The sequence below is a fragment of the Chaetodon trifascialis genome, chromosome 17 (genome assembly GCF_039877785.1).
Source record: "Chaetodon trifascialis isolate fChaTrf1 chromosome 17, fChaTrf1.hap1, whole genome shotgun sequence".
Lineage (NCBI taxonomy): Eukaryota > Metazoa > Chordata > Actinopteri > Chaetodontiformes > Chaetodontidae > Chaetodon > Chaetodon trifascialis.
In genome coordinates this window covers 16,389,058-16,416,875 of record NC_092072.1, presented here as the reverse complement: position 1 = coordinate 16,416,875, position 27,818 = coordinate 16,389,058, and the positions used below count along the sequence as shown (strand labels likewise).

Sequence of the window (27,818 nt, the reverse complement as noted above, 5' to 3'; positions counted from 1 at the left end):
GCACACACACACACACACACACACACACACACACACACACACACACACACACACACACACAGAGCGAGAGAGAGAGAGAGAGAGAGAGAGAGAGAGAGAGAGAGAGAGAGAGAGAGAGAGAGAGAAACTGGACTATTAGACCTTATGAACTTATATCCAGATGCACTTTGCAGAATATCTTGGTTAAAGTGACACTCAATTAGATCACGAGGGACATTCAATTAATTTCTGTACAATTCAATTGCTTCCTCTGCTATTCCATCTATTAAACACATAAAATGGTATTAGAGTTCAATGGCATTGCCACAGTAAAACACTTTGCCTTCATTACACATTATACACATTCAAGCCAAAGCATTTACATGTTTATATCTGCAGGCTCTGGTTGTAAAGTCAGTAGTTCAAATCTGACACAAGCAGAGTAAAACCTGGCAGAAAACAAATGAGAAATATTCATTTCCTTCAAATATGACTCTCGATATGTCCCTGAGCACGATGTTAAATTAATAAATGCATTTTTTGGCTGCTTTGCTTATCTGGGGAATATAAATCTAGCACTCCTGCTCTGTTCTGCCAGTGCGTATGCTTCACATTCATAACATATTCCTGTGAGCTTTTCTGTTCAACTACAGTCTTCCGCTGTTAGCATCTTAGCAACTCAGGCCCATTAAAGACACTGGATGGTGGATGGAGAGGTTATGCCAAAGTGCCTTGCTCAAGGACGTGTTAACAATGAATCCTGAGAAGAAAGTGGTCCTCATTTATCTTTTCTGACCCACATTTCCCCTGTAGAAGACAGTGGAACAGCTTGTTTGCACTAGGCTGCTCACAGATGTGAATATGTGCAACTACTGTAACAGCCCAACTGCTGCAAGGCAAGACATGTCAAGAGGAGGACATATGTACATGATACGCTCAGTCATTCTTCCCTGGATAACTACAGGTGAAAATAAATAAATAAATACAAAACCCAGACCGCACATGGGCTCTCTGAGCCATGTGTGGGAGCAAAGCTATAACAGAAAAGTCTCAATCTTGATTCCAATTTTTGTCTTCCAGTTATTATCAGACATGGGAATTTGCTTCAGCTACAGTAAATCCCCACAAAGTGAGAGACAGAAGTAGATGCCCTGTCTGTCTTGTATAGACACAAAGCTCAGGCAGGGGTTTCTTTAGCTTCCTGATTTACACTGTTCTTATCAGATATCAGTGATCCCGCAGATTGAAGATTAGATCCTGGGCAGGAGGTATCTTGTCCTTGTCCTTGTCTTTTTTCCTTTCCTGTATTGCTTCTCTCTCTATTCAACGTATGGGCAATCTGTCAGTGGTCTTTTTCTGGGAAGAAGGCAGAGTCATCACATGGAGAGAGTCAGTGTTTGTCTTGCATTCCTACACATGTGAGGTCCATTATGAGTTTAGTATCTTACAACATATTTACTGAATTACTTATTTCTATCTTTATAGCTCTGTGTACTAAATATAAAGCTACAGCTAGCAGCTGGTAATCTTAGCATAAAGACTGGAGACAAGGGGAAGTGGTTAGCCTGACTCTGTCGGACGGGAAAAAATCCATCTCACAGCACATCTAAATATCATTAACATGTTAATGTTAACTGCATGTTAATTAGTTTATTCCATTAAAAAAACAACAACAGTAAAAAGCACAAGTTTTGTTTTTTTTGGTCATTTAGCCTCGGACTATCTTTGAGGCAGGAGCAGTAACCTCCTTGAATCTAAACACCTTATCTCAACTAACTCTCGACAAGAGAGTTAATAAGCGTATTTCCCCTGATTTGTCACTAATCCAGAGTTTATTTGTAGCCATAATGTTGCCGGGCTTGCAAGCTTCTATCTAAAGTCAGTCTAAACGGTGTGTTATTAGAGTTAATCACCCTGAAAGCGTCTGATGTCTAGACCAGTTGAACCTAAAGTTACAGCAGTTGTCCGCTGGCTCATGTTACGTGTTTTGCTGCCGCAGGGAAAATAAATTCCTAATGAATGGAAATGAGCGGAAAGTGTCTCCTTACATCTTTACCACAGAAATGGACAGGATTATGTGTCAAGCAGCCAATAGATACAGTGTTATGGAAAGGCCAGATGAAAATGGCAAACCCAGCAAGACACTGCTAAATATCAGAAATCAGTTACCTTATATTTGGGCTAAATTTAAGAAATCTTGCTACTTTATTAATGATATTCAGGAACACAAAGGCAAATGTTTATTATCATTATTACTTAACTTTGTCTGAATTTTTGTTCAAATACGACGCAACCTTGTGCCTGAAGTACATAAGACAATGATTTAAGATTGTTAGCTTTTGGCTTTAATTTACACATACATTGCCAATTCAGATCGAATCTATAATTTAGTCTGTCCGCTCTCAGAGAGGGATCTTTCCTGAGGTTTCTTCCATTTTTTTTTCCAGATCTTCCTTATCCAAATTGAGGGTCTAAGGATAGAGGGTGTCATCTGCTGTTGAGATTGTAAATCCCCTTGAGGCACATTTTTGAAATTGGGCTATATAAATAACACTGACTTGACTTAATTCTGTCAGCAGTGCGGAAATGCAGCGTGCAAAGGCAATATCTTCTTTCATTTCGAATAAATTCTCATCCATTTGAGTGATGCATGCAGCCCAATTAATTATGATTGTGGTCAAGGGTCAGCGAGGACCTGAGCTGAAAGGTAAAAGTGTACTACAGTAGGCTGAAGTGAGGCTGATTGATCAGCCGCAGCTCATTCATCTCTCAGTGATGGATGAAATAGTCCTGCTGGGACAGTCATGACCTGACCTTTGGATCAGTTCTTCCTCTTGGGTTTAATATCCAATCCTCAGAGGGGATCAAATGTTCATGAATGCCCACTGACTAACACACATAGATCAACACGATTATCCGTCTCATGCATTTAACGCATCCATAATTGCATTACACCACGTCCTGTTGCTGCTATTGATCGGTCCAGAAAGTGTAGGTTTCGCTGATTTCTGGTGCAGTTTGAGTGCAAATACGCGGCAGGATGTAAGCGAGATTGGCTCTTCAGCGTAGGTTCAGTCTAACATAACTCAAAGAGCCCAGCTGTCACGTGAAGAGAATGAAAATGAGGTGATAATTGACTTTCACTGTTTCGCACATTAATGTCACACATAGTTGTGCTTTTTTCTCCCCATAAGTACAAGGGAGACTGGAAGAGAGAAGTGAAATCATTTGTGCCATGTGCTGTATGCACAATCTGAGAGTGTGTGCATTTGGCTGTACTGTATGTGCGTGTGTGTGTGTGTGTGGGCATGTGCGAGATGAAGTGTTAAGGCGGACTCAAACAATAATAAATAATTGACGAAAGGGATTTGTCTTCATGTGTTCTCCTGTTTTCTTGTTGTCATGGGAACAACATACAGCTTCTGTGACAGCAGTGAATGAGACTCTTTGAACTGCACTTCTTTCTCTCCTCTGGTTTATTTTTTTAACCCCATCTTTTAGTCATCAATATGCAACCAAGCTGAGAAGTTAGAGAACCCAGGGACATGGGTAAATAAAGACAGGTGTGGATTTCAGTGGATGATGGATTTATTGGCACAAGACTGAAACAAGATTAAAAAAACAAAAAACAATACTTTAATAAGATTAATTAAATTAAATTAATTAAATGCACCTGTGTGAGAATATTCACATGGCAGCTATTTGGCTATATTTTTAGTTTCAGTCACAGTTTGGTTAGGCCAACCATTCGCCTATGGACATCTGCCCTAACCTCCCACAGAGGGCACAACTTATCTGTACATTTCCACAAAAAACAAAACAACAAAAAAGTTTCTAAGACACAGATGGACCTCGTGGCGTTGGGCCAGCAAAGGGGGGATGCCAGAACCCAACCTACAATTGTGTACGACCAAGCGAAACACAAACCAAAGGGAAGAGAATATGCAATTACCACCACCATGCAGGGCGAGGAAGGCCACACTCATTCATCAGGCACTCTGTGGGATCTACAAGCAAAGCCCTTTTTTGAAAAAGGGTTAAGAAAACCTTGACTTTTGACTAAAAGAACCACCAAAAATGGCTAAATTAAAGCTAACAACCATCTAAAAACTGCCCATCTGCTAATATATAATAAAAAACCAAGGGAAGCAAGAAGTTAGAACAAATGCCCAAATTCTAAAGACAAGATAACTATTCCATACAAAAGAAAATAAAGTTACATGAAGGAAAATCTCAGCAGTGGCAGGTTCAACAAAATGAATGGGGACAGTGTTGCTTGAAACCAGATGCATTCAGTGAATGACTTGCAGGTGTTTTTGTCAGTTTATCATTTTCCCAATGCCAACTCATGTCAGACGCAATGTTCTCAAGCACTCTGTCTAAGCAGATGCGCACGAAGGTTATTTTAAAACCACAAAAAAGACTGGCAACTAGAAACTTCAAAATCGATCCAATATCTTTCATCTCTCATGCGACTGTATTTTATGCCATAAAATAGCTTAAAATTATTCCAAAACTAAAAAAGAACTCCAAACATATCTGTTAGTGACTTGCCTCCCCCACAGTCTCACTAACCTGACCAGCTGAGCATGGGCCTCTCTTGTAGTTTGCTGAATAGGGACAGTGTTTCCAGGTGAGGGGAAACCAGAGCTGCGTTCCAAATCGCATACTTTTTCTTTTGATTTCAGTAAGCGCTGCAGCTGCCCTTACAAAGTATGCATTGTTGCATGCAGTATGTATACAAAAAAGGCCATAATCCTTCATCATAACATTGTGCCTTGAACTTTGACCCTCTGGCTCATGTGCATCCGTCACAGTCTGGAGTACGAAATGGAATCTGTTTATACACAGAAATTACAAAATTTGTGGTTCTTAGACTTGAATGTGCTGTCATCTGTCATCGAGTTGTCATGCGTCTGCGCTCTCTCAACAGATGAGCAGAGGATTGTGCGTCAGGAAAGCATGCTGGCTCGCATAGTGCAAAATGCGACCAGATACAGTAGGCTATCCTGGTGCTTCTGCCGTGCTGCATTTGACATATAGGTATTAGGACATACTAAATCTTTTTCTGACACACTAAATAGATTGGTAGTAGGGGTATTGGAACGCAGCCCAGGGCAGCAAAAGAGAAAGGGGCAGCATGAGGGCTATAAGCAAGGCTGCGTTCAAGTGCTATATCTCTTTCACGGAAACAAATGCATGCGCACACTCAAACACGAAAACACACTGACAAACACACACACGCATTTCTCCAGGCATCTAGCCTCAGTGTGTTTTGTGTGGGAGGCCCATTTGTATCAGTGCTGAATTAACTCCCCCACAAAGACAGGGGTCTTTCTGAAAGGGAAGAACATCAACCATAACATGCTTTCGGCTCCGAATGGGCTGTTTTCTATTGATCACCTTGAAGCCTTGGTGCGTGGGTTGCTGAGAAGCTGTGTTGTTCACATCGACGCTAACTCACCACCGGGCTGTTTCAATGTATCGATACGAAAGAAGGCATTGAGGAAAATAGGACGACGAAGAAGCAATAGCATCTCAGTTGAATCAGTGTTTGAACTGGGCAGAAAGCTTAGCGTGTAGTTTTAGGGATGTGCTGATATCGCGTGAGAGTGTGTGCGTGGCTTTTTTTTTTTTGGGTAGGTGGGTGGGCTGCAGGTCCTTTTGGCTGGCATGATAATACTGCTGGTTAAATATGACCCAGCTGGAAGGAACTGCCTGGCTCCCCCCTTCTCTCCCTCTCTGTGTGAGAGAACACATGCTCCATTGTGCCTCTTTTGCCAGCCCTGATAACAGCCAGCAACGTGCGCATGCACTCACGCAAGGGTGCATTTCTGCATGCACGCCTCGTCTGCACGTTAGCATGCAGCCACTTTCTTCAACGCCTTAATCTTTGGCTACAGTTTTACACGTGGGTGTTGTGTGTTTTCACACTCCACACATTTCACCCTGCAGTCATGCTGCTGTGACAATGTGTTTTTGTGTGTCTGTGCATGTGTGTTTGTAACTATGTTTTGCCATAGGCGTCAACAGATCGTTAAAAGAAGGCCTCAGATATGAATGCCGCAGCTGACATTGTCAGCATGGTATGGATGTATGTGTTCCCTAATTTGCAATTGATGTTGGCAAATGCATTCACGTATGTGTTTGCTTGAGTGTCCTCTCTATGTGTGTTTAAGCAGATCATTGTTTTGCTTCACACATTCATGCAGCAGGAGGTCATTCCAAGCTTCAAATGTGCACCATTATGGAAATGCAAGCTCTATTTTCTGCCCTTATAAGGAAACAACATTTACCATTCAGCCCAGTGGAAACCGTGTGTGTGTGTGCGTACATGTTGGGGGGGTAAGTGGGAGCAAGCCTATTACAAGTGCCTTCCACTGCATTTGGCTTGTCTATAATGGCAGACGGTGTCGTCCTGGCCTGGACATTAGCCTAATGTATGGAGGGGAGCAGGATCGCTGAGCTCACCCATTTCCATTTTAATGGCAGCCATCTAGAGGTTAATTCGGATATGATGCGGTCAAGGCGCGCATATGCGCTGACACGTCAAGAGACAAATAGTGATGCTGAGAGGATCTATGGGGCGGAAGGGTTTATCTTCCCACCAGGGAGGCACTTCCTGGCACAAGCGTGCACACACAAAACAGTTGGTTGTTTGAAGTTTACTCTTGGGATAGGTTATATGCGATAGTGGAAAGCTCTGTTACTCAATAAATCCCAAGGGACACTTATTTGGTTGGCAATTATTCCATGTTTGCTCCAGTGGGATGCTCATTTTGTATGGATATAGCCCCTGATAGACCTCATGTATGAAGCCTTTATGGTTTCTCTTGAGAATTAGGGAAGAAATTTGAATATGTAGTTTTTGGTCCTATGTTTCTAATTTGTTTGTGCATGATTCTTCTGAAATTTCCCGAGACACACTGTACATGTAATGGCAACAATTGGAATAATTTCACAATAAGTTTCTGTTGCATTGGTTTATCACTTCATTTTCTTCCATTGCATGCATCGGCAATGTCATTGAACACACTGTGCCATACTAGGAAGTGTTGGACAAATGTCCAACATAAGAGGTAAGGCACTTTTATTATTAACCGCAAGAACAGGACGGTCTCTGCGTCTTTGTCTTTTGTGCAAAGGCAAATTTAAATTGTAGATGAGGGGACCAGACCAAAGCGAGGAGGGATAAAGAGATGGGAGTCCAGAAAGGAGATTTGCAGTTTTGTATTACAAGTATTGTTTGTGTCTTTATGGCATTATGTGAATGTGATGTTGGGATTATGTTTGCCAAGATGAAATTTCCTCCCATTGAGAGTCACTCTAGACAGTGTAATTGCATCTAAGCAGAGGAGTGACATGCAGATATGCGACACTATACTCACCCAGGGTATAGGGATTACACTCATACATGTGCAGACAACTGATACCTCCATACGTAGACATGTGTGTGCACTTTGCTTCACGCTCGCACAAACAAAATACACACATATATATACACACTGCCAAAGCATCCCTCCAAATAGACCTCTAGGATTCGCTAACAGTGCAGATTAAGCACTTTCTCGCTGTGAATGACATTCTGGCTGTCTGTGACCTTAGCACAGAATGGCAACAAGATGCAGAGAATAGGTAAAAAATATCTTCCCAATATAGTCTTCCTCCTCTTTCCAACTCATTTAGTCCCATTGGCTCTTGCACTTCCTCTCTTTGCCCTTCTGACATGTTCTTTCTCACACACCTTCAATCCTCCTCCTCTTTGCCTTTCTGCTGCTATTTTCTATCCCCCAGTCCATCTCTCATCTCACCTTTGCTTCTATTATTCCTCGTCATGTCTCCCATATCTATTTTTTTCATATGTCCATACATTCAGTCAGCCAGTCAGTCTACTTCGTGTCTGTCTGCCCCCCTCGCCCTTGCTCTCTCACTCCCCTTTGGTCTCTCTCTGTCTCCTTCCTCCGCTCTGAGGGTCCGCTGTCCTGCCGGAGTACGGCACAGTGACCAGCGATTCATCAAACTGTCACAGCGCGCTGCCGCAGCTCTGTGTGCCCGCTACTGAACAACTGCCCTGGCAAAGCAAACAATAGCTCCTACACACAAACACAATCACACACACACAGGTAGTATCTGGAGTGCTGCCCCAGCAAGGTCATACCTCTCCCTGTACACCCATTTGGCGGCGTGAACGCCGGAGATGCTCAGTGCCAAGCGGCCGCTGCCAGTGGCACAGTGGACGAAGCAGTCGACAACATATCTGTTGAACATCCACAGATATCAAGCGTAGTTAACATTCCAGTACAAGCCAATGCAAATAGTTCCCATAGACATGCTGAGGGAAAAAATACACAAACCACAAACAAGTTAGCAGTTCTTCTAATTGCTGAACCAGCATATTTGCTGCTACTCCATATTCATAACTTACACAACTTGAGAAAACATGACCTTCTACTTCGCTGGTAGAGGATGATCTGGGCTAGCTGGGCTAAAACAGCATGGCCAGCAGTCTGTTTATGGGATCTTTATGATGTGTCGGGGGGGGGAGTCAACTCCAGAATGGGCTCTACCTTGCAGATTTACACTGAGGGGCTTCAGAGCAGGTCATCAACTCCCAGCAGCTAATTTCATAATGCATCTTGGGCGAGGCTTAAATAATTCAACCAAGCCCCAAGTGTAGGATCTACTTAATCAAAGGCTCTGGGTTTTCAGAGAACAGAGAGTTGACTTACAGTGCCTCAGCTTACCTCAGCCGCACATGCATCTTATGGTACTTATCACTGCATATTGTGAAAATCAAACTGGATGATGTTGTAAACCGCTCCTTAAAGGACCAGTGTGTAGGATTTAGTGGCATCTAGTGGTGAGGTTGCAAAATGCCACCAGATGAATACCCTCACTTTTCAAGTGTGTAGGAGTAGGGCTGGGCCGATAAAACGATAGCGATATGTCTCGCGATAGACACGTCATCAATATCAATATGAAATGCGTTCGATAAAGCATTCGATATTTTTTTTTCTTCGTCGGAAGAAAACTGAAGTTGCGAAGCGAGGTTGGTTGCATGAACAAAGGCACTCGTTCTCAGGTAACTGAGCAACGTAGGGAGTAATCGCTAATCAGTGAGAGAGACACGCTAACACGCCAATCATGTAACATTATCACGTTCGGTTGCGTCGTGTCGTCACGTGTTTGTTGCTCCACGAGGAGCGAGGTGAGAAATAGAAAGTGAGCACTGCAGCGAGCGAAGAAATCGTCGATAGAACAGGGAAAGTCAGCTCGCCGGTATGGAGTTTTTTGGATTTTATAAGTCAGACCGTAGTTAGACCAATGTGGTCTGTAACTTATGCAAGACTTTCGTCCCCACCAAGACCGGTAATACCACAAACTTGTTTAACCACCTTAGCTTACCTCTTTAGAGCGCAGCCGTATTCGCCAACGTCCGCCAACCGCAGCACCACCGCACGAGCAGCAGACCACCATGCAGAGGTATCTGCTTCAGTGCCTGATGACAAATCATCTAAAAGGCATGAAGACGTAACGAAGGCAGCGGCATATCATATAGCTAAAGACATGCTTCACTGAGCACTGAGGAGAAGCCAGGTTATAAACATCTCTTACACGTACTTTTTTTTTTTCTTAAACACACTTGCAATAAAAATATAATTGAATAGTTCATGTATGTTTAGAGTAAGAAGAGTGACTGAAGTTGTTAATATGTCTAGGCTGGTTTTATAGTTCAGTCAGTGTTACTGTACTATCATGTTTGTTTGTTTGTTTGTATGTTACAGATGTCAACTCTACCTCAGTTTCTGCTATGTTTCCAAAACACTGCACATATTTGAAAACATTTTATTCACCAGAGGGTGAGTCAGCTTGTGAACTTCCTGCACTAAACCTGCAGAAAAAAAGTTCTCAGGTTTCTCTCTGTTTATATTTTTACACTTTTTTTTTACATTTATTATTTGAGTGTTTTCCATGGTTGTGTTGACATTTCCTTTCCTTTCTGCCTTGATAGCTGAGGGGATTCTAATCAGAGGAAGGTTAAATTTAAAATAAAAATGTTTAAATTGAATGTAGTTTTCTCCCGGTCCTTATTTTAAATAGGTCATAAAAAATATCAATAATTATTGATATCGACCAATATAAAACACTTATATCACAATAGAGTTTTCAGCCATATCGCCCAGCCCTATGTAGGAGAAACTATCACTGACTCTGAAAATGCAAAAAGCCCTCTTCAGAGTCAGTGATTGATTTGTCCATTCTGGGCTACTGTGGCAACATGGTAACATGAAAGACATGACATGGCTCATTCTAAGGTAACAAAAACACAAGGCTCCGTATCTTCATGTGATTATACTCTACACAAAACATACTTGAATATTATCTTCAATTCCTGCCAATAGATCCTTCTAAAGCTTACATACTGGCCCTTTTAATGCTCACAAACGAGCATTCGCAAGTGAACTTTGATGTGTCTGTTTTCTCCAATTCAAATCTGACCATGTATTTTTCAGCAAGGATAAAAAAAACGTTCCTGGCTGCAGCTAAAAATGCAGCCTCTCTAAAAGCACTATCTTGTGTCTTGTGTGCGTCATTATCGATTTAAGAGTCGGTCACTTGGCAAAGGTGCTCACACTTCAAAATAGCATTTAGTGGAGCTCTGCCAGGCTCACTAGAGTTATTCTCTGTCAGTTTTTTTTTGGTTTTATTTTGCTTTTTTGCTTCTCTTAATTGTACCTAAACATGAGAAACATGTTCCTCCTGGTTGATTCACACATGCACTCAGATGATATCAAATGCATTTATTCAGATGCAAAACCTACTCCTCTGGTGTCTACAACTTTGAAACAGTAACATGTTTTTAAATGTCAACTCAAAATACGTGTAATTAGGGATTTTGACTTCAAGCTACTTAATTACAATTTTTGTAAACAGTTTCAAAAAGAATTTAAATACCTTAACATTCAGGTTTGTATTGATAGTATATTGGGAGTTTAATGAGTCGTTGAATTTAAAGAAGAACCATGAAATTGTATAATTAGATTTTTTGTAAATTTATTAATTTATACATCCATCCATCCATCCATCCATCCATCCATCCATCCATCCATCCATCCATCCATCCATCCATTTTCAATAACAACAATACTAATAATCTTAATAATAATCCTAATCCTAACAACAACAATGGTAATAATCCTAATAATACTAATACTAATAATCCTGATAATAATCCTAATCCTAACAATAACAATACTAATAATACTAATACCAATAAGGAAATTGTCAGCTCTATTCCAGAAAGATCTCTTCTCTTACTTGACATCCTCCTCCTCACAGACTACAGTCTCCTTCGCAGGTTCTGGGTCCTGTAGCACAGCAGGGACAGGACTCCTCTTGCTGGCCTGCCTGGCCTCTTCCTCACCCTTGAGCTCAGTAATGAGCTCAGTGTCTTTGGAGATCTGGTCTTCTGTCTCGCTGCAGAGAGATTTCTCCTTCTCAAAGGCCTCTTGCAGCAAGAGTTTGGTCTCCTGCTCCGTTTTCTGGCAGGAGGCTTCGTGCTCGCATGTCATACTGTGAGCAAGCTCCTTGTGCTCACACATCTGGTCAACATGAAAATTCATTTTTGTTTCAAGTTGCTGCTGAAGGTTGTCATTGATCTGTCCTTCTGTGGTGATGTCAGTGTTGTGGTCGATCTTGTTGCATATGTGATCAAGATTATTGTACTTTAAGAGGAGTTTATTGTAGCAATCGGTGAGCATCTGGATGTCTCCCTGAGTTTCTCTCTCCTTAGACACCGACAATTCTTCCTGGCGCCTCAGTTCATCCAAATGCCTTTCTATTTCCTCTTCTTGTTGCTGGATCTTGAGGGTCATAGTGGACATCTCACAATCCTTGGCCCTTTCTCTTTCTTCGAGATCAAGTCTACACTCCCTCTCCTTAGAGAGCTCATCGGTCAGACGCTGATCCTTGTCGCAGAGAATCTTGATTTCATCCAAATGTCTTTGCATTTCCTCTCGATGTTGCTGCTGAAGGTTTTCATTGATCTGTCTTTCTGTGGCGATGTCAGTGTTGTACCTGTGGTGGATCTCACTGCATATGCGATCAAGATTATTGTACTTTAAGAGGAGCTTATTGTAGGAATCGGTGAGCATCTGGATCTCTCCCTGAGTTTCTCTCTCCTTACACACCAACAATTCTTCCTGGCGCCTCAGTTCATCCAAATGCCTTTCTATTTCCTCTTCTTGTTGCTGGATCTTGAGGGTCATAGTGGACATCTCACAATCCTTGGCTCTTTCTCTTTCTTTGAGGTGAAATCTACACTCTCTCTCCTTACAGAGCTCTTCCTTCAGATTCAGATTCTTGTCCCAGAGAAGCCTGATTTCCCTTGAAAGTCTTTGTATTTCCATTTGATGTTGCTGCTCTAGCCTGCGGAGTGTATGGGACATCTCAGAATCCTTGAGTCTTAATTGTTCCTCAAAAGTGTTGATATAGCTCCTCTCGTTAAAGAGCTGCTCGGTCAAATACTCAAGCTGGTCCCAGAGCATCTTGTTTTCATTGGTCTCTGATTCCAGTTGCTTATTGAGATTCTCATACTGGTCCCAGAGCTTATCGTTATTATCGGCCTCTAATTCCAGGGTGGTGGTGAGCTTGCTGATTGTCTGCTCCAGAGAGGAATTGTGTTTCCTTGCTCCTTGGAGCTCAGTTTCCAGCTCCTCCACCTGTTTGGAAAGGCCTTCAATTTCTGTCTTGCCTAAAAAGTTGGAAATCAGGTGCCTGATCCAGTGGTAGGGACGAGCCCCTTGCATCCAAATTCGTGTCATAGCCATCTGGTTACCTGAGGTCATCGCTCACTACTAAGTATAACTTATATAAGTCTTGTTTTTCTTCTTCAAACCAAAGAAATTCTGGAACTCTTTTCCACTCTTTTCTCTTCTTTTTCTTGACGTACTTCTACTCACACTGGTCTACTTCACAGGTTAAAGAGAATGTATTTATGTACTTGCTAATCACATCACACAGAGATCAAAGTAATCATCAAAGACATCAAAGCAAGTTACCTGTCCTTCATAGTTAGTGTTGCCGTGACAACAACAGAGCACATGCACTAGAATAGCAATGGTGGATTTATTGATCAGGATTCTTTGTTTTTATTAAAAATAAATAAATAAATAAGAATCCTGATCAATAAATTTAAATAATGCTTTTTTTCAGTTTCACACAGAAGCTGACAAAAGCTTCTGTTTTTTTTTTAAATGTCCACTTTATTACTGTAAAATGATTATTATTGTAGAACTATACAATATAGAATGAAAATTACAAAATTACAAGCACAGAAATGACTTGGACAAGTGAATGTCTTACAAAATTAGTCTTTTATTAAAGTCAATGCAGCATCCAACACATTCAGTAACTGACAAATGTAGAATCATTTCATTTTTGTAGAATACATAAAACACATGATTCACATAAACACCACATGACATTTATCAAAGCCACTCCATAAATCAACTCACTATTACCCTAAATGTAGTTGTTGTATTTAGTGGGAGCCCTGCGCTTGTTTCTCATAAACGAGAAGGCTTCACTGCCTCTTTTGCTAGCCTGTCGCCACGCAGAGCGGGCTTGGTGCGTGAGGATCACGTGAAGCCGGTGTTCAGTCATGTCACTGGGTTGATCATGTATTCTGCTACCGCTGTCCCTGGGCCGCCTTCGCCTCCATTGGCAGCGCTTTCTTTTTTCTTTTTCTTTCATTTTTTTTTTTTTTTTTTGCAGACGCACCCTGACGTAACACGTCCGTGCACCCAGTCAGTGGTGTTTGAAAGATGGAAAATACGAAGAGCAAAGGTGGCGCGGAGAAGGCAAGAATTAAAAAGAGGAAAGCTCTGGAAACAGACGCAGCCAAATGTGCTAAAATTGGCAACTTTTTCAGTAAAACGAGCTCGCGGTTGGGAACGACAAATGAGGACGATGAAACAGGCACGGCAAGATGTTAAACTTTGCCTGCAAACCACCGTTCAAGTTAATTAATTATCATGTCAATGAATTGTGCAGCGTTGTGCCATATAACATAACGTTATTTAAATTATAGTATGATGCGACGCCACATAACTGGGAAACTTTGTCTTGTAGCCCCTCAGAGTCAGAAGCAAGATCCAGCACCAAGCAGCAGCCATGAGCCCACAGGTCCAGAGTGGGCAGGTAGGATTGCTCATTGAGTGAATATTATTACAATTAATAGAATGAAGAGTATAGTGTAGACCTGCTCTATATGAAAAGTGCCCTGAGATGCTAGATGATTCAGCACTGCATCAATGAAACTGACATGAATTGATCAGAAGGCTTTGTAAAAAGGGGAGATTTGTGCTGAGAAATATGACCATTTTTAAAATGTGATTTAGTGTTGGAAACAGAGCCAGGAGCCAGCAGTGATGAGGGGATTGCTCCTGGCAGTATGGAAGGAACAGGTGAGCTGTTGTAACAGTGTGTGAACAAGCAAGCATTAGTTGCAATAAACCACTTTCTAGAATATAGATTCAGATATTGTTGTAAAGGATTTGTTGTTAAGAATAATGTTGAGGTTGTGCACTCATGTTGATATAAGTCTACATTGTGAAGCAACCCTTACTTGCACTGAATTGGAAATATTTTAGAAAAATACACTGAATTACAAGGCTTTACATAACAGTGCGCTGTTGTAGACTTAAAATGTATACATGATTTTAATAATAATAGGTCGTGATCTAAAGCGGGCCGGTCTGAGGCATGAAACTACACGGCTGAAAATGAGTCCCACTCCGGCCCTGAGTAGGACAGCTGATATTGTCTCTTAAATGCAGCTTTCTCTTTCTTGGAAGTTGTAGGCTCTTCTTCCTCTTCCGTCTAGTCATTTGGCCGTAACCCCTTTCTAAAGAAGTTCTCCGATGACGTTTGTTTTTTTTTCTCAGTTTTGTTAGTTTGTCGGTTTACTTTTTTGATGACCGTATCACGTGACCGAGACGACCGGTTTGACATGTGTACAGAGGCACAGGCGGATGCACCTGATTTTTAAAATAAAACTTCCTTCAGACTCTGATGATCAATAAAATAGTTTTTGTACAGTCTCTCGGCGCGGCCCGGTATAATGCGTGCGTGCGCGTGCGCACGCGTGTCCCGGAAAACTGAAAAACTGCTGAAAAACTGAGTCATGCTTTTAATTTAAGCTGACTCGACCCAGCTGTTATTATCATTATTATTATTATCATGAGTGTGTGTGTCCCGGGTCAGATCCCATGTCTGGATCCGGGCCTGGGTTCTTCTTTCAAACTCTGATGATCAATAAAATATTTTTGTTCAGTCTCTCTGTGCGGCTGGTACCAAATGGCCCACGGACCGGTACCGCTCCATGGCCCGGTGGTTGGGGACCGCTGTTCTAGACCATAGCTAATCAAAAGCCAGGCTGAACAAGTAGGTTTTAAGGTTTTATTTATGAAGATTTCAACACTTCCTGCCGCTGTGGCTGAGACCAGTGTTTGCATTTCAGTTGCTAATGGAGGGCTTTTACACATGCTTATTTCTGACATGAAAGATTTGTCTACTGAGCCTCAAGAGTTGCAGACTCATTTCAGCCATTCAGCATTCAGTTCAATCCTGAAACTAATTAATAACAATTCAGTTGCCTTCACCTCCCTGGTTTTGTTCTGTAATTCAGCCTTCACATCACAACTCATTGCTATGTGCAAGAGGTTTACAGTCCACTCCGACCCCCATCAAGCTCTGCCATCAGGCCATTGATTGGCATTTGTCTGATAGAGGCCTCGTAATGAAGGAGATGATGAGATTATTGACCAGGCTGTGTATATGAAAATCAGGTAGAAGAGGTGGATTTGGAGGTTTTACCTGCATATTAGTATTGACATGATGGTAATTGGGAGGGTGGATGCTCACTTGCTGCGCCTATTTAAAGGCTTTAATGAAAAATCAGATGGAGATAGCTCTGGCTTTGTTCTTGTCTCTTGTTACTGGTTAAAGATGAGGGCTACACACTGTGACACTCAGCTGTTTTTTAGCACTTAGGGATATATTTAGTTCCTGCTAATCTCATTTTGCACTATTCTATTCATTTCACTGCACAGTTTTCCGAAGATTTCATTGTAACACTTGCAGATCCCCACACCAAAAACGAGCTGCACTCGCAAAGCAGCGGAAAAATACCCAATGAAAGTGTGTTCAAGTGGCCAGGGTTCAAGTGCGCACACATTAGCATCTTTTGGAAGAGGTCAAGCGCGTATGAAGCGTTGAAAAGTGACGGCTGAGAGAGGCCCCCGCCTGTTTTTCAGTGAGATGGGGCCCTGGGGAGTCAACGGTGGTATGATGGATATACTGTGACTGGAGATGCCATTTGCCTCCTGCTGCTGCTGATGCCATCCAGACAGTCTGCATCTTTACATCCTGACACCATTTCTCCTTTTCCCCTCCGCTACAGAAAAGAAATACTGTTTTGCTATGCTACCTTGAACAAAAAGCTAATATTGGTTTTGTTTGTTTGAGTGTGTGTCGGCTAGCATCTCAGGATCTCAGAATTCATAAACACCCTGATGCAGCATGCAGCCCCTTAAATCTTAAACACCAGGCTCGATTAAACAAATTCAGGGTTCACTCGTCTGGCAATGCTTTGTCATTTCTTGTTTTTCTCTCTGCTTTTATTTATTTCTTGTCATAGTTGTGAGGAAGAGTGAGAGGAATGGAAATCGCCCCATTTTTGTCTTTTCTGTTGTCTAGTTTTCATGCTTGGCGCCTTATTACAGGTAAATCCCTGCTGTTTTTTTTTTTATGTGAGGCACGTTTCAGAGTGATTTTCTTTTTTTTTTTTTTTTTGATTTGTAGCTTTGGGAGAGCGTGCACAAAGTAGCACAGAATCTGTATGTTTCACAAGCATTCAGTAAGAGATACACATTCCCCTGCAGGGATTTAACCAAGCAGCCTTCCTTTTTACATGTTTCCAAGCTGCGGTGTGTTTATTGCACATTCTTGTTTTTTAATACCCTGTTTTAATAAGGTAGTATGGCTCATTCCTATGCATTGATTCATTCCTGGCATTTACACAGGTTTGATTATGGATACAAATGAACAGAACAAAAATCATATCTTCGGCAAGTGTTGCATTGTTTGTATTGCTGAATAATGTGGGTTGTGCAGATTAAAGATGAATATACTCTCCTAATTACATTTAAATCAGGCTGTATTATGATTCAGGTTTGGGGAAAATACAGCTCATTTGTTTAAATAGCATGTATTCTTGTGTGACATTTTAATCTAGTTGCTGCGTGAGGACATGTAGGTTCCTCTTGTGTAACCATCATTCCACGTATGCTGGAGTTCATCTGCAAAAGAAAATCAATTATGGTTTGTGATTGTCCAGCGTATTCACGTTTTATTTGCTTGTCACCAATCAGTGGCAGAGTGACAGCTGACTGCTTACGTTTAGCTGCCTGGAGGATGAAAACATTAGCCGCTTTTTTGGTTGGAGGAGAGCACCACCTTATTATGAGGATCAAATGAGTGTGTTATTATCTACAGGGGGAAACTTATATGTGCACATACAGGCGCTTGTTTACGCATCAACACTGAAAACACACAAAACACACAAAATGTGCAATCACACATCAATCCACATTAGCAATTAATCACAGCTAAATCCCTGACATTGATTAAAAGCCTCAGCTGTGCTCAGATCAGTCGAAGACGAGCCGTTTTTGCTGGGGGATTCAAAACGCTCACACTCAGAGCTCACACATCCAATGCAAGCTCTCTACTCATAGATGGCACACAAACATGAAAAAATTTAAGGCTGAAAGTCGTGCAAGTGGCTGCCAATGAAAAGAATCCAAGCTGAGTGCAATTAACGTAGTACTCAAGTGTGTCTGTGTCTGTGCGCAAGTGTGTGTGTGCTCTTCTCTCCCTGCCTGCCCCCCCCCATCTTCTCTCCTCCTGCTATGTCATGTATTAACGTTGGAACCTATTACTAACGTGGTGAAAGGGCCAGTGAGTGAACAAATGTGTGACGATGGAGGTGGTAGAGGTGGGGAAAGCCGAGAGAGAGCGAGCCATTTAGCACTGCCATATTAATGGCTTATGCTGCACGCTGTAGGTGATAATGGATGTTGCGGCACTTGGTGCAAACTGTTTGACTGTGGGTGTGCATTTGTGTGTGTGCGTTTCTGTGTTTGTGGGGGTGTGCATTAGAGTGTGTATTCGTATAATTTCCATTCTTGTTAATTAGCTTTACACTCTTTGAAAACTTTCTACACTCTGCTAGCTTTTGAAACATGCCTTACACCCTTTTAATAACTGCCTTTTTCCTCTCTCTTCACAGCCCAGAACTGCAGTTACACACTACACAGTCCCAATGGGACGATAGAGAGCCCTGGCTACCCATACGGCTATCCTAACTATGCCAACTGTACATGGGTGATTGTGGCGGCGGAGCACAACCGGATACAGCTGGTGTTTCAAGGCTTCGCTCTCGAGGAGGACTTTGACATCTTGTCTGTATATGACGGGCCACCCAGCCCAGGAAACCTGCGGACACGGTAAAGACAGCTAAATTATTTGCCTGCATATGATTTTGTCAAAGGTTTTATCTGACCTGAATGCCTATGCAGATTGTCCCAATGTTGTCCTGAAACCCACTGTTCTAAAAGATTACAGGACATGTGTTGACATTGAAGGATATTTCTAATTTGCTAATGAGAAGCAATTAAAGGATGCGCGATGTGCCACAAGACTGTGGATCATTTTAAGGTGGTTTATTACAAGACTGGTTCTATATTCATACACATAGAAATCATTACTATCGATAATAATGACACTGTGCCCAACAACTATTTTCATCATTAGACGCCTGCAATAAACCACATCAAGTATTCATGATGTTGTCGCCCAGCCAGACCGCTCTGAAGGGTGGGAGACACTGTATTTTAAGGTTTTAGTTACTCTGCTGTGATTTCTGTCTGGATTATATTATCTGATCTTTTTGAGAATGATTACAAAGACCAAAAAAGAGCAGTGCTAGTGTTAGCAGCCCATGAAAGTTCACCATAGTGCTTGTGTCCCACTGGTGGAAATGTGGGGGATAAAGGGCTGAGATCTGGGAGTACTGTGATAGAAAAGTGTGTTCGGAGAGGTTTTGAACAAATTATCCAAAATTATTTGGGAGAGCAAACATCCACAAGTTACAGACTTGTGTTTTGTGGTTAACCGTTGACCTAATGTATACTTACTGTAGATGAGCGTGCAATGACATTTCAGGTTCGCTCAGTTTTGGGTTTATCTCCATACGAAGTGGGAGCTAATCTGGCTAATGTCTTGTTTACAATCTGACCACTCATGTCTGACCACTCATCTCTTGCACCATCAGATTTTGTTGTTGCGGTGTCCCTGTTTTCCCAGATCTCAGCAATAACTGTAGTGAGCACAATGTTATTGTTACCAATAAAAAGATGGCGAGAACCATTCAATTAAGACCTAAGTTGTATTAAACTTGAGAATGTCCTTCATGGAGTCATTTGGATTTAAGGGTATTGATGAAGGTAGTGGAGCAGAAGGTAGAAAAGAGGTAAAACTATGATCAAGACTGTTACCTCTGATGCGTTCAGAGGCATTTGAAGCAGATCCTTTGGTGACTAATACAAGACTCTGTGGAAACTGTGACAGCATCCAACATTATTCACTGAGATTCTGGGCACAGTTTGTGCTTCAGAGCGACTAGCAAAATGAAATGAAGCTCACTTGGGTGTGAAGACTCAAACAAACAATTTCTGAATCAACAGTCTCATCCTCCCGTACAAGCGTCAATTTAACAGCCTCAGAAAGGGCTGCCTTGTGCTAACATCGCAAACTGAAATATTGGCTCTCTGGTTTGCAGAGTTTCATGCCCACTAAGTTTACACATTTTCACCCATTCTGGATTTTAGACATACTGTAAATATTATTCAGCTGAATCACCATCTAAGGAGCCAGACTTTGTATTTGTATTAGCTGCAATTATACAAAGAGCTGCTTTTCACCGATGCATTGTATTTGCATGTATTTGGGGATGTTACTGCTTGCAGTCTAATATCTAGCAAGCCTGCTGGTAGTCCCTCACTTACAGGCTCATATAATTGAAGGCAGTTTCTGCATCTGATCAGTTGAAACTACACCAGAGCTGCTTTTAATTCCTGTCACCTGCTATGAGCCTGGCCTTGCTAATAGTTTAAAGCATATGTTATGCAAGCCCCCGAGAGACAGATGAGGGGAATATTCTTAAGGGTTTTTGTTATTGACAGTCTTGAGTCTCTGTCGGCCTCTCTGTTTCTCCCCGTTGAAATCTCTCCCTCTCTCACCTCTCCTCTGCCCCCTTCCCTCCCTGTGCCTCTTATTCTGTGCCAGTGGTGCCTCCGCTGCATTTCCCTGCAGAAAGCAAATGAAAGAGAGAAGAAAATCCATTATGGATTGGTGTTGCGCTGTTCTCCTCAGCCTTTCTCCTGTTTGGACCTCTGGGCTCTGTTGTATATTGATGCTCCAGCAGGATGATGGGGGGGAAAGCGTTCCACTCTCTCAGCCTAAGCGCTTTAAAAATAAGTGAGGGGAGAGAAAAGGAATTTGAGAAAAAGAAGGAAAGTGTGTGTGTGTGTGGGGGGGGGGAATAGAGAGAAAAATGCAGAAAAAATGAGAGAGATGGAGGCGCAGAAGGAGCGTTGAAGAGAGAACACAGATCTCCTTTAGATTCTCCTCGTGTTGTCTTTGACCAGAGTTCCTCTCTTTTCAAAGGAGGCATTTTGTAAAAGTGAGACTTCAAGCTTTATCTACGAGTGAGCTTGGAAAGGCTGGGAATAGGCTCGGAGCAGCTCTCACCAGTCAACAGCAGTCTGTCAGGACATGCATGTGCGTTTAGCCTCACCGCCACCTGCAGCGCGCACACACATTCATAAGCACATTTCCATACACACACAAAGATGCACGTCTGATAATTCAGCCCTCCCTTTGCTCTCATCTCCCGCTTGTGTCAAAAGTAATTTTCCCTCCATCTGTCTTGCTCCTCTTCCTCCAATTTCTCTCTACCTCCCCTCATTTCCTCCTCAACAATTTTTTTAATGTCTTATCTCTTCTGCCTGTTCTCCATTTTGTGGCCCGCATGCTGCGTTCGCTGAATTTGATCAGTTCTTTCATGTATACCCCGCTATAGGTTGCAGAGCGTGGAATGTTTCCTTTAATCTCAAACAGTCATCAAAAATGAATGTTGTGACTCATTTCATGTTCAAATGATCACCTTTGATTCCCTTTTCAAAGCACTTTTCTTTAGATTTGTTTATTTAGTCATTAATTTATTCATTGCTGTCACACAAAGGCGAGAAAATTGTTATCAGGGGAATGCTGGCTTACAAATCAGCTCAGCTATAAGCAGCATATGTGTTTGTGTTCTTAAGTATATATGCATGCCTGTGTGTGTGCACTCCTGCAGCAGTTGCTTTATGAGTCACAGTCACTCCTCAGGAAATGCATATATGAGTCAGTCTGTTGCAGCAGCACTCCATTAAACTGCTGATCCCAGCTGACACCTAGGAAGCACGGAGAAAATTTGATAGACGTTTCAGTTGTTTGAAATGGAAAAAAGGACATGTGGAATGCATATCACACATCTTGCTCACACATATGTGAGCAATATGTTTAATATGTGTTGCAAATTGCAAGCCCAACCTGTCAGTATTTGATAACTGTTAATTAAGCAGAGCATTCATTTCCAGAGATGGTGGAGTGATTAAGTGGTTAAGTGCATCTTGCGCCCGGAGTGTTGTGGAAGCTATCAATTACCTCACACAGGGAGAGACTGAAGTGCAGCAAATATAACCTCAAGGTGAAGTGCTTCAAACGTCCGTGTAAAAATTGATCCTATCCACCTATTTGCATGTTAACATTCTTTTTTTTTCTGTTTTGCAGTTCAGTTCAGATTCTAAGAGCCACAGCTGGCAGATCAAACACACACTCTAGAGTCTGATTATGGCATGAACTTTACTGTCATTCAGACAGAGATGCACAGCAGATTGTAAAGTAACATAGCATTGGTCAGGCATGGCCATTAACTGCAGATACTTGAAGGAATGGCGATTGTTCATCAGGAAACGCCACATAACTGTCACTGAAACCACTCATCTCAGTATTCACATTCCTGTTTGTGTAGAGATTGAATAAAGGTGCTAAAATCTGCATTTTATTTTAAGTATTGCTTGGTGACATTTTTAGGCTAAAAGCTTTGTACTTACCTAACACAACAACATGAAACCAATGTCCTCTAATCAATTCCTTTTTTATTGTTTAACAACTGTTTTGGTAGTACAACAAACAGAATTCTTCATGCTGAACGCTTTTTCTTGGAGGTGTTACTTACCACAACCTTTTTTAATGCGAGAGACCTTGAGATTCACATTATCCTTTGTTAATGCTTATTGTGCGTCGACAGGCTATGCTTTAATAACAACACAGCTTATGAACAGGACGCTTCACAGCATCTCACCCTTAACTCTGTAATGAGTAACCAGTAGATTAGACAGTTTCCAGAGTGGTCCAACTGCATCACCACACAAAAATAGTGAAAATGAGAGTGTTGCTGCGATGGCAGAGTTTCTGCAAGTTGATTTGAACACACTAAAATGTATGGAAATTGGTGGCTGCCTAGAAGGAAGAAAATTGTGGCATCACCCTCAAAAAGGTGAAGTAGTAAAGCAGGCATGAATGGTAGTTGTAAATCCATACTGTTGTCTTAAATGTTCCTCAGTTTAACCATTAAAATCCCCATCTGAAGTAGTTTTTGCAACAGCTGATTACATTCAAATAAAATGACAAGTTTAATGATTTTCTGGTCATTTATCTGCAGTATCATGAACTTTATGGAACCTCCCACTGGACCCCAGTACCTCTGGCGTCATGGGTTAAACAGAGCCTGTGTTTTTGCAGCACAGTAGCCACAGAGACCCTCCCATGACTAAAGCAGCAGCCAAGTTGACCTCAAGCAAGACGCTGAACCTCTGCCAGCTCACTCACTGTCACTCCGTACGACAGCGCACATTTCTTACTTGTAAAGAGCAATCTTTTTTTCACTTTTGTGTCACATTTCACCTTGTAACTGCCAAGTGGGGAGCGCTGCGTACATTTCAGCGGAGGGAAAATCTATTGGGGAGTGTGAAGGCATCTCTCTCCACACACCGCCTTCTCAGTGATGGAGTGATGGAACGGAGGGACTTAAGGCCTGGCAGTCTGGCGGAGGCGGGAAAATGAGAGAGAGAGGAGGAGGCGTGGAAGGGACAGATTTTCAGCCTGCGGGCTCGATAGGACCTAAATAAGGAGCACTAGTGCATGGTGCTAGGAGTGGCATTAACACTAAAGTCAGCCCTCAGTGCTGTGAGGTTCGGGTGTCACAATATGGGTTTGTGTGTGTGTGAGTGTAGAGGAGAGAGGCAGAGTATGTGTGTGTGTGTGTGTGTGTGTGCGTGCGCGCACTCAGACTATGCTTACAGAGGGGGATCGGGGCGGCTCGTGTGCAGCCCAGCCCAGCAAGCTGATTCAATGTCAACAAAATCAAGGTTTATTGGAATACAGATAAAATGAACACCACACTCACAAACACACACTCACACACTTTTAAGCACAGAGTAAATAGCAGTAGGCTGGAAAACTGTTTGCCCTGTCATTTTTCGGATGCATAGGGTTTCAGAGACATTTCCGCTTTCTGGCAAGAGCTTGAGAGCACAAGTGCTTGTAGAGTATATGCATGAGAGGGAAGAAATATGCTACAATGCTTTCATATCACTTCTGCATGTAGTTCAAAGTGTTCATTTGATGAATGCATGAATCTCCTATCTAAAAACAGACCGTGAAAGCAGACTGTAAAGTTGGGAAGATTTCCTGACAGTTGATCCTTTAGGCAACAAAGCGCAGACGCAGAAGTAGGACTGAGATGACTGTTGATTAGTTGATTGTCAGTTATTCTCAAACAGTTTTGATTATTGTTTTAGAAAAGTGGAAAAGTCAGACTTTATCGGGTCACAGCTTCTGAAATGTGAGGATTTGCTGATTGTCTCTGTAATGTAAATTGACTTTTTTGGATTGTTATTCTTATTTTCATGTTGCTTGTTTTGTATATGATGTGTTTTGGCCACTTGGGGGCAGCAGAAACAAGTTTTGAACATAACAGAAATATTCAGCGTTTAAGTGAGCGAGCATGTTAGCAAAGGCTTACTTACACCAAACCCTCAGTGAAAAATATCTGCCTGTTTAGCTGAGAAATGCCCACTGTGTTCAGCAACTAGGTGGTAACTGTGGTTGTCTACTGTTCGGTGCCGGGCAGGTAGTGTACTGGCAGCTTTGTGGGACCAGAAAACCAAAACAATGAGCCGAAAAAGAGCTAACTATCATTCGTGTGCTAACTCTCTGTGTGTCTGACACTTTTACATTGCATATAATCATCTGATCGATTGCTGATATTAAAATATTGACTACAAATCACCTGACTGACCAATAATGTTAAATACTGTTAGCTGCAGCTGTGCACCAAAATCATTTATGTGTCCACACATTATTTACTGCAGTATTCCTTGATAAAACTGCAGTTAAATTACACTTTTTAGTAACAAAAGATTGTAACAGCCTTTTCTTATCCTGTTGATCCACTGCATTATTTTTCAATCATATCTCCTTTGCTTCCATGAAAAGAGATGGTGGTTGATATTATTTGATATTCTAAAACACTTGTATTCAGCTTTAGAGCAGCAATCATTTCTTGTTTTATCACCTCACAGTCAAGTCACTTGTCAGAGATCATGATATATTACAGTAGTGAATGCTAGCATGGGTCATCAAGGCTGGTGTTAATTCAATTTTCTGTCTCTTCCAGCATTTGGTGTGTTAGCGTGCATTCATGTCTCATATTCATGTGAACCAGTGCAGTGTATGAGTCAAACTTGTAAACAGCCAATGTCTGTGGGTCATGGCGAGCGTGGGTGACGTACAATGGCACTTCCTGCCATAACGCCTGCCACGGCAATAATTCTTATTCAGCGAAGGCCTTGGCCATCGATCTCTCACAATGCGTACTTTGGAAAATGACTCCAGTGCGTGAACGCTGTGGCGAACATGTGTTCAACGTGTGTTTGCATACACACGTTCTTTGTCTGTTCGTGCTGAGCTCCACGTGCTTCTATGCTAACACAATGTGCGGCATCCATGCAAGGAGGACACATCTAAATGAGGAGGAGTGTTTGACTGTATGTGTGTGTGTATGTGAGAGAGAGAGAGAGAGAGAGAGAGAGAGAGAGAGAGAGAGAGAAATATGCTTCAGGGCAGCATGGTTCTATTTGTTTGTGCTTGTCGTGATTGGTGCACACACATGCACTCTATGTAGATATGTAGATAGATTTTCTTTTCGTGCACACCCCCAGACATGTGCGAGCAGATACATTGACACAACCACACACGCAGACACTGCAGGATTTATGGTTCCTTTGAGTCTGGGCTGTTAATGGAGAGACTGCCACTTATCAACGCCAGCTTTAACGACAGTCTGCTAAAAACAGGAGGAAGAGTGATAGTTTGTTTTTCATCATCTCGTGCTGGGAAAAAGTGAAACGATGTCGAGATTTATGACATCTGCTCACCTGTGAGGCAGAATTATTAGGCCCTGTAACCCCAGATTAGAGAAATAATCAACTAGATGGCAGTGAATTTATACCCTGCATCGTGAGTATCACTCATTGTGTGTATTGCTATTGACAATCTCCCATCCCCAGGCCTATCAATGTTCTTAACAGGATACACTACAGTAGCAGCATGAAATGAAATGTTTTCCTGCCGAGATAAAAGATTAAATGTGCAGGGCACCCTTCAAAAAGATGTGTCATTTTCAGACTTTCTTTGCTCGTGGCACACACTTATTTTAGTTGAAGGAATGCAGGATTTCATTTACTTATTTATTTTTGGGGGGGCATGGGCTGTTAAACTGTTTAAACCTGTGGGGATGGAAACATGATCATGAAAAACCGAGGTATAATCATGCCCATGTCATGTGTCTGGCTCCCATTTTAACCTGTAAACTAAATAATTGCATGTTTTGCCCATTATTTTTGACTGTAAAGAGATTTTACGTGTAGATGTTAAAATGGGAAAATCAGGATTAAGTCAAATCATATCACAGCAGGTCTGTGCAAGAAATTCATCAAATGTACAAAAATGGTGTGATATACTGTTGTGGGGATGACCGGGGACTGATTTTGCTTGAAAGTGATTGGCTATGGGTAGCACAGGAGCAGAGGCTCAGGTTCGCCGCCCATGCCAGCAGATGAAGATGCTCATATGAAATGTATCCAAAATGAGACTTGAGGCCAGATCAGATGTATCGAGCTAATGATGTCTTATTTTGAAAATGTTGTGAGCTACAGGTCATATGATTAAAACTGTAAACAACTTCATACGACTCAAGTTGGTCATCTTTGGATAATGCCTGTAGTCAGTTTGTCAGCGCAAGGTCATATTTGCCAATTAGTTCTGTATGCAGAAACCTAATCAGCGCAAGTTGATTTGATTTTGTTTTGATGTTTGTAGCAATTTTTTGAACTTGACAGGTTCCTAGAGTATTGAATGTGGAGAGCAGCGGCACATAATATGACAGGAGCTCAAACAAAGCCAAGAATTTCATGATATAAATTGATAAACACTATCGAACAAAGGGATGGTGGGAGGCGGATGTTACGCTTTTCTCACTGCAGGGAATTCATTCTGTTGATTTGCACGACAACTTATGCAAATCACGTCAGTCACAATTTTCAAATTGCAACACCTAAGGCACTGTGTAACTCACGAGAGCGCATGCGCAGCAGTTTTAACATGTGCGGCATGTCTGGATGTAACATTGTGGAGGGGGAAGAGCAGACTGGGAAGCAGGCTTGTCGTGGATTTTTTCACCACTTGCTCTTTGTTTCCAGCCAATTTTTCAGATTTTGCATAGCAGAATAGTCTATAAAATACATATTAAGCTTCCTTGTCCTTGGAGTAACAGTCTCTTGTAGATCTGTGGCTGCTCTCTCCGTAGATAAGAATGCCAAAAAGTGGTTTAACTGTTGCTCTCAGCTGAAACACTGATAATCTACAGTTCATCAGTCACTGGTTTATCTGATGAAAAAAGCTACTTCTTCCTTCATTTTTTATTCTTTTTTTCTTTCTCCTGCGTTCGAAGCTTTAAACTAAAGTCAGAGGCAATGTGCTTGTGCTGTTCGTACATAATGCCGCCTCTCATGCATATACAAGTGGTGATGAACACATACTGTATCATTAAGCATGCTCTCAAGCACTTCCCAGAAATTCATAAACCTCTCTGCAACCTTAAACATCTGAAAAATGACAGTGATAATAGCTCTCCGCTTCTCAGCTCCCACAGCATACAGGGATGCGTGGCATATTCCTTTCATTTTTGTTACTGTTTCCAAACTGCAGTTAGTTTTCATGCATGTTGTTCATCCTGGCATGCTTATCTAATATCTGGTGGACTGATAATGGAAACATATACACCTTATTTGTTGCTTTGCATGGGTTCTTGCATACAACCTCATGTAGTGCACCATAGTGACTTGGCTGGTTCAAATTGTGTTTGCCTCCATAAAAAAATCTCCAAATTTAACATAAATGTGCCTGCAAGCAGCCATTCCAGGAGAGAAGCAAAAACACATCAAGCTGAGCACACAGCTCACAGGTACGATGATGATTTCTCTACCTGCTGAGCAATTTCAGTCACGACTGGAGGAAGAATTGTGTACCTGTAGCCCACCTCCTGT

At 41.9% G+C, this 27,818-nt stretch overlaps 1 protein-coding gene across 2 annotated transcripts in view; it reads left to right on the top strand.

Moving 5' to 3' along the window:
* Nucleotides 1-27,818, top strand: part of csmd2 (CUB and Sushi multiple domains 2) — a 225,303-nt gene that overhangs the window by 5,901 nt on the left and 191,584 nt on the right. For both annotated transcript variants that reach the window (XM_070983997.1, XM_070983996.1), the window contains exon 2: nucleotides 18,335-18,551. In XM_070983997.1, the coding sequence (XP_070840098.1) occupies nucleotides 18,335-18,551 (217 nt within the window). The remainder of the gene's footprint in view (nucleotides 1-18,334; nucleotides 18,552-27,818) is intronic.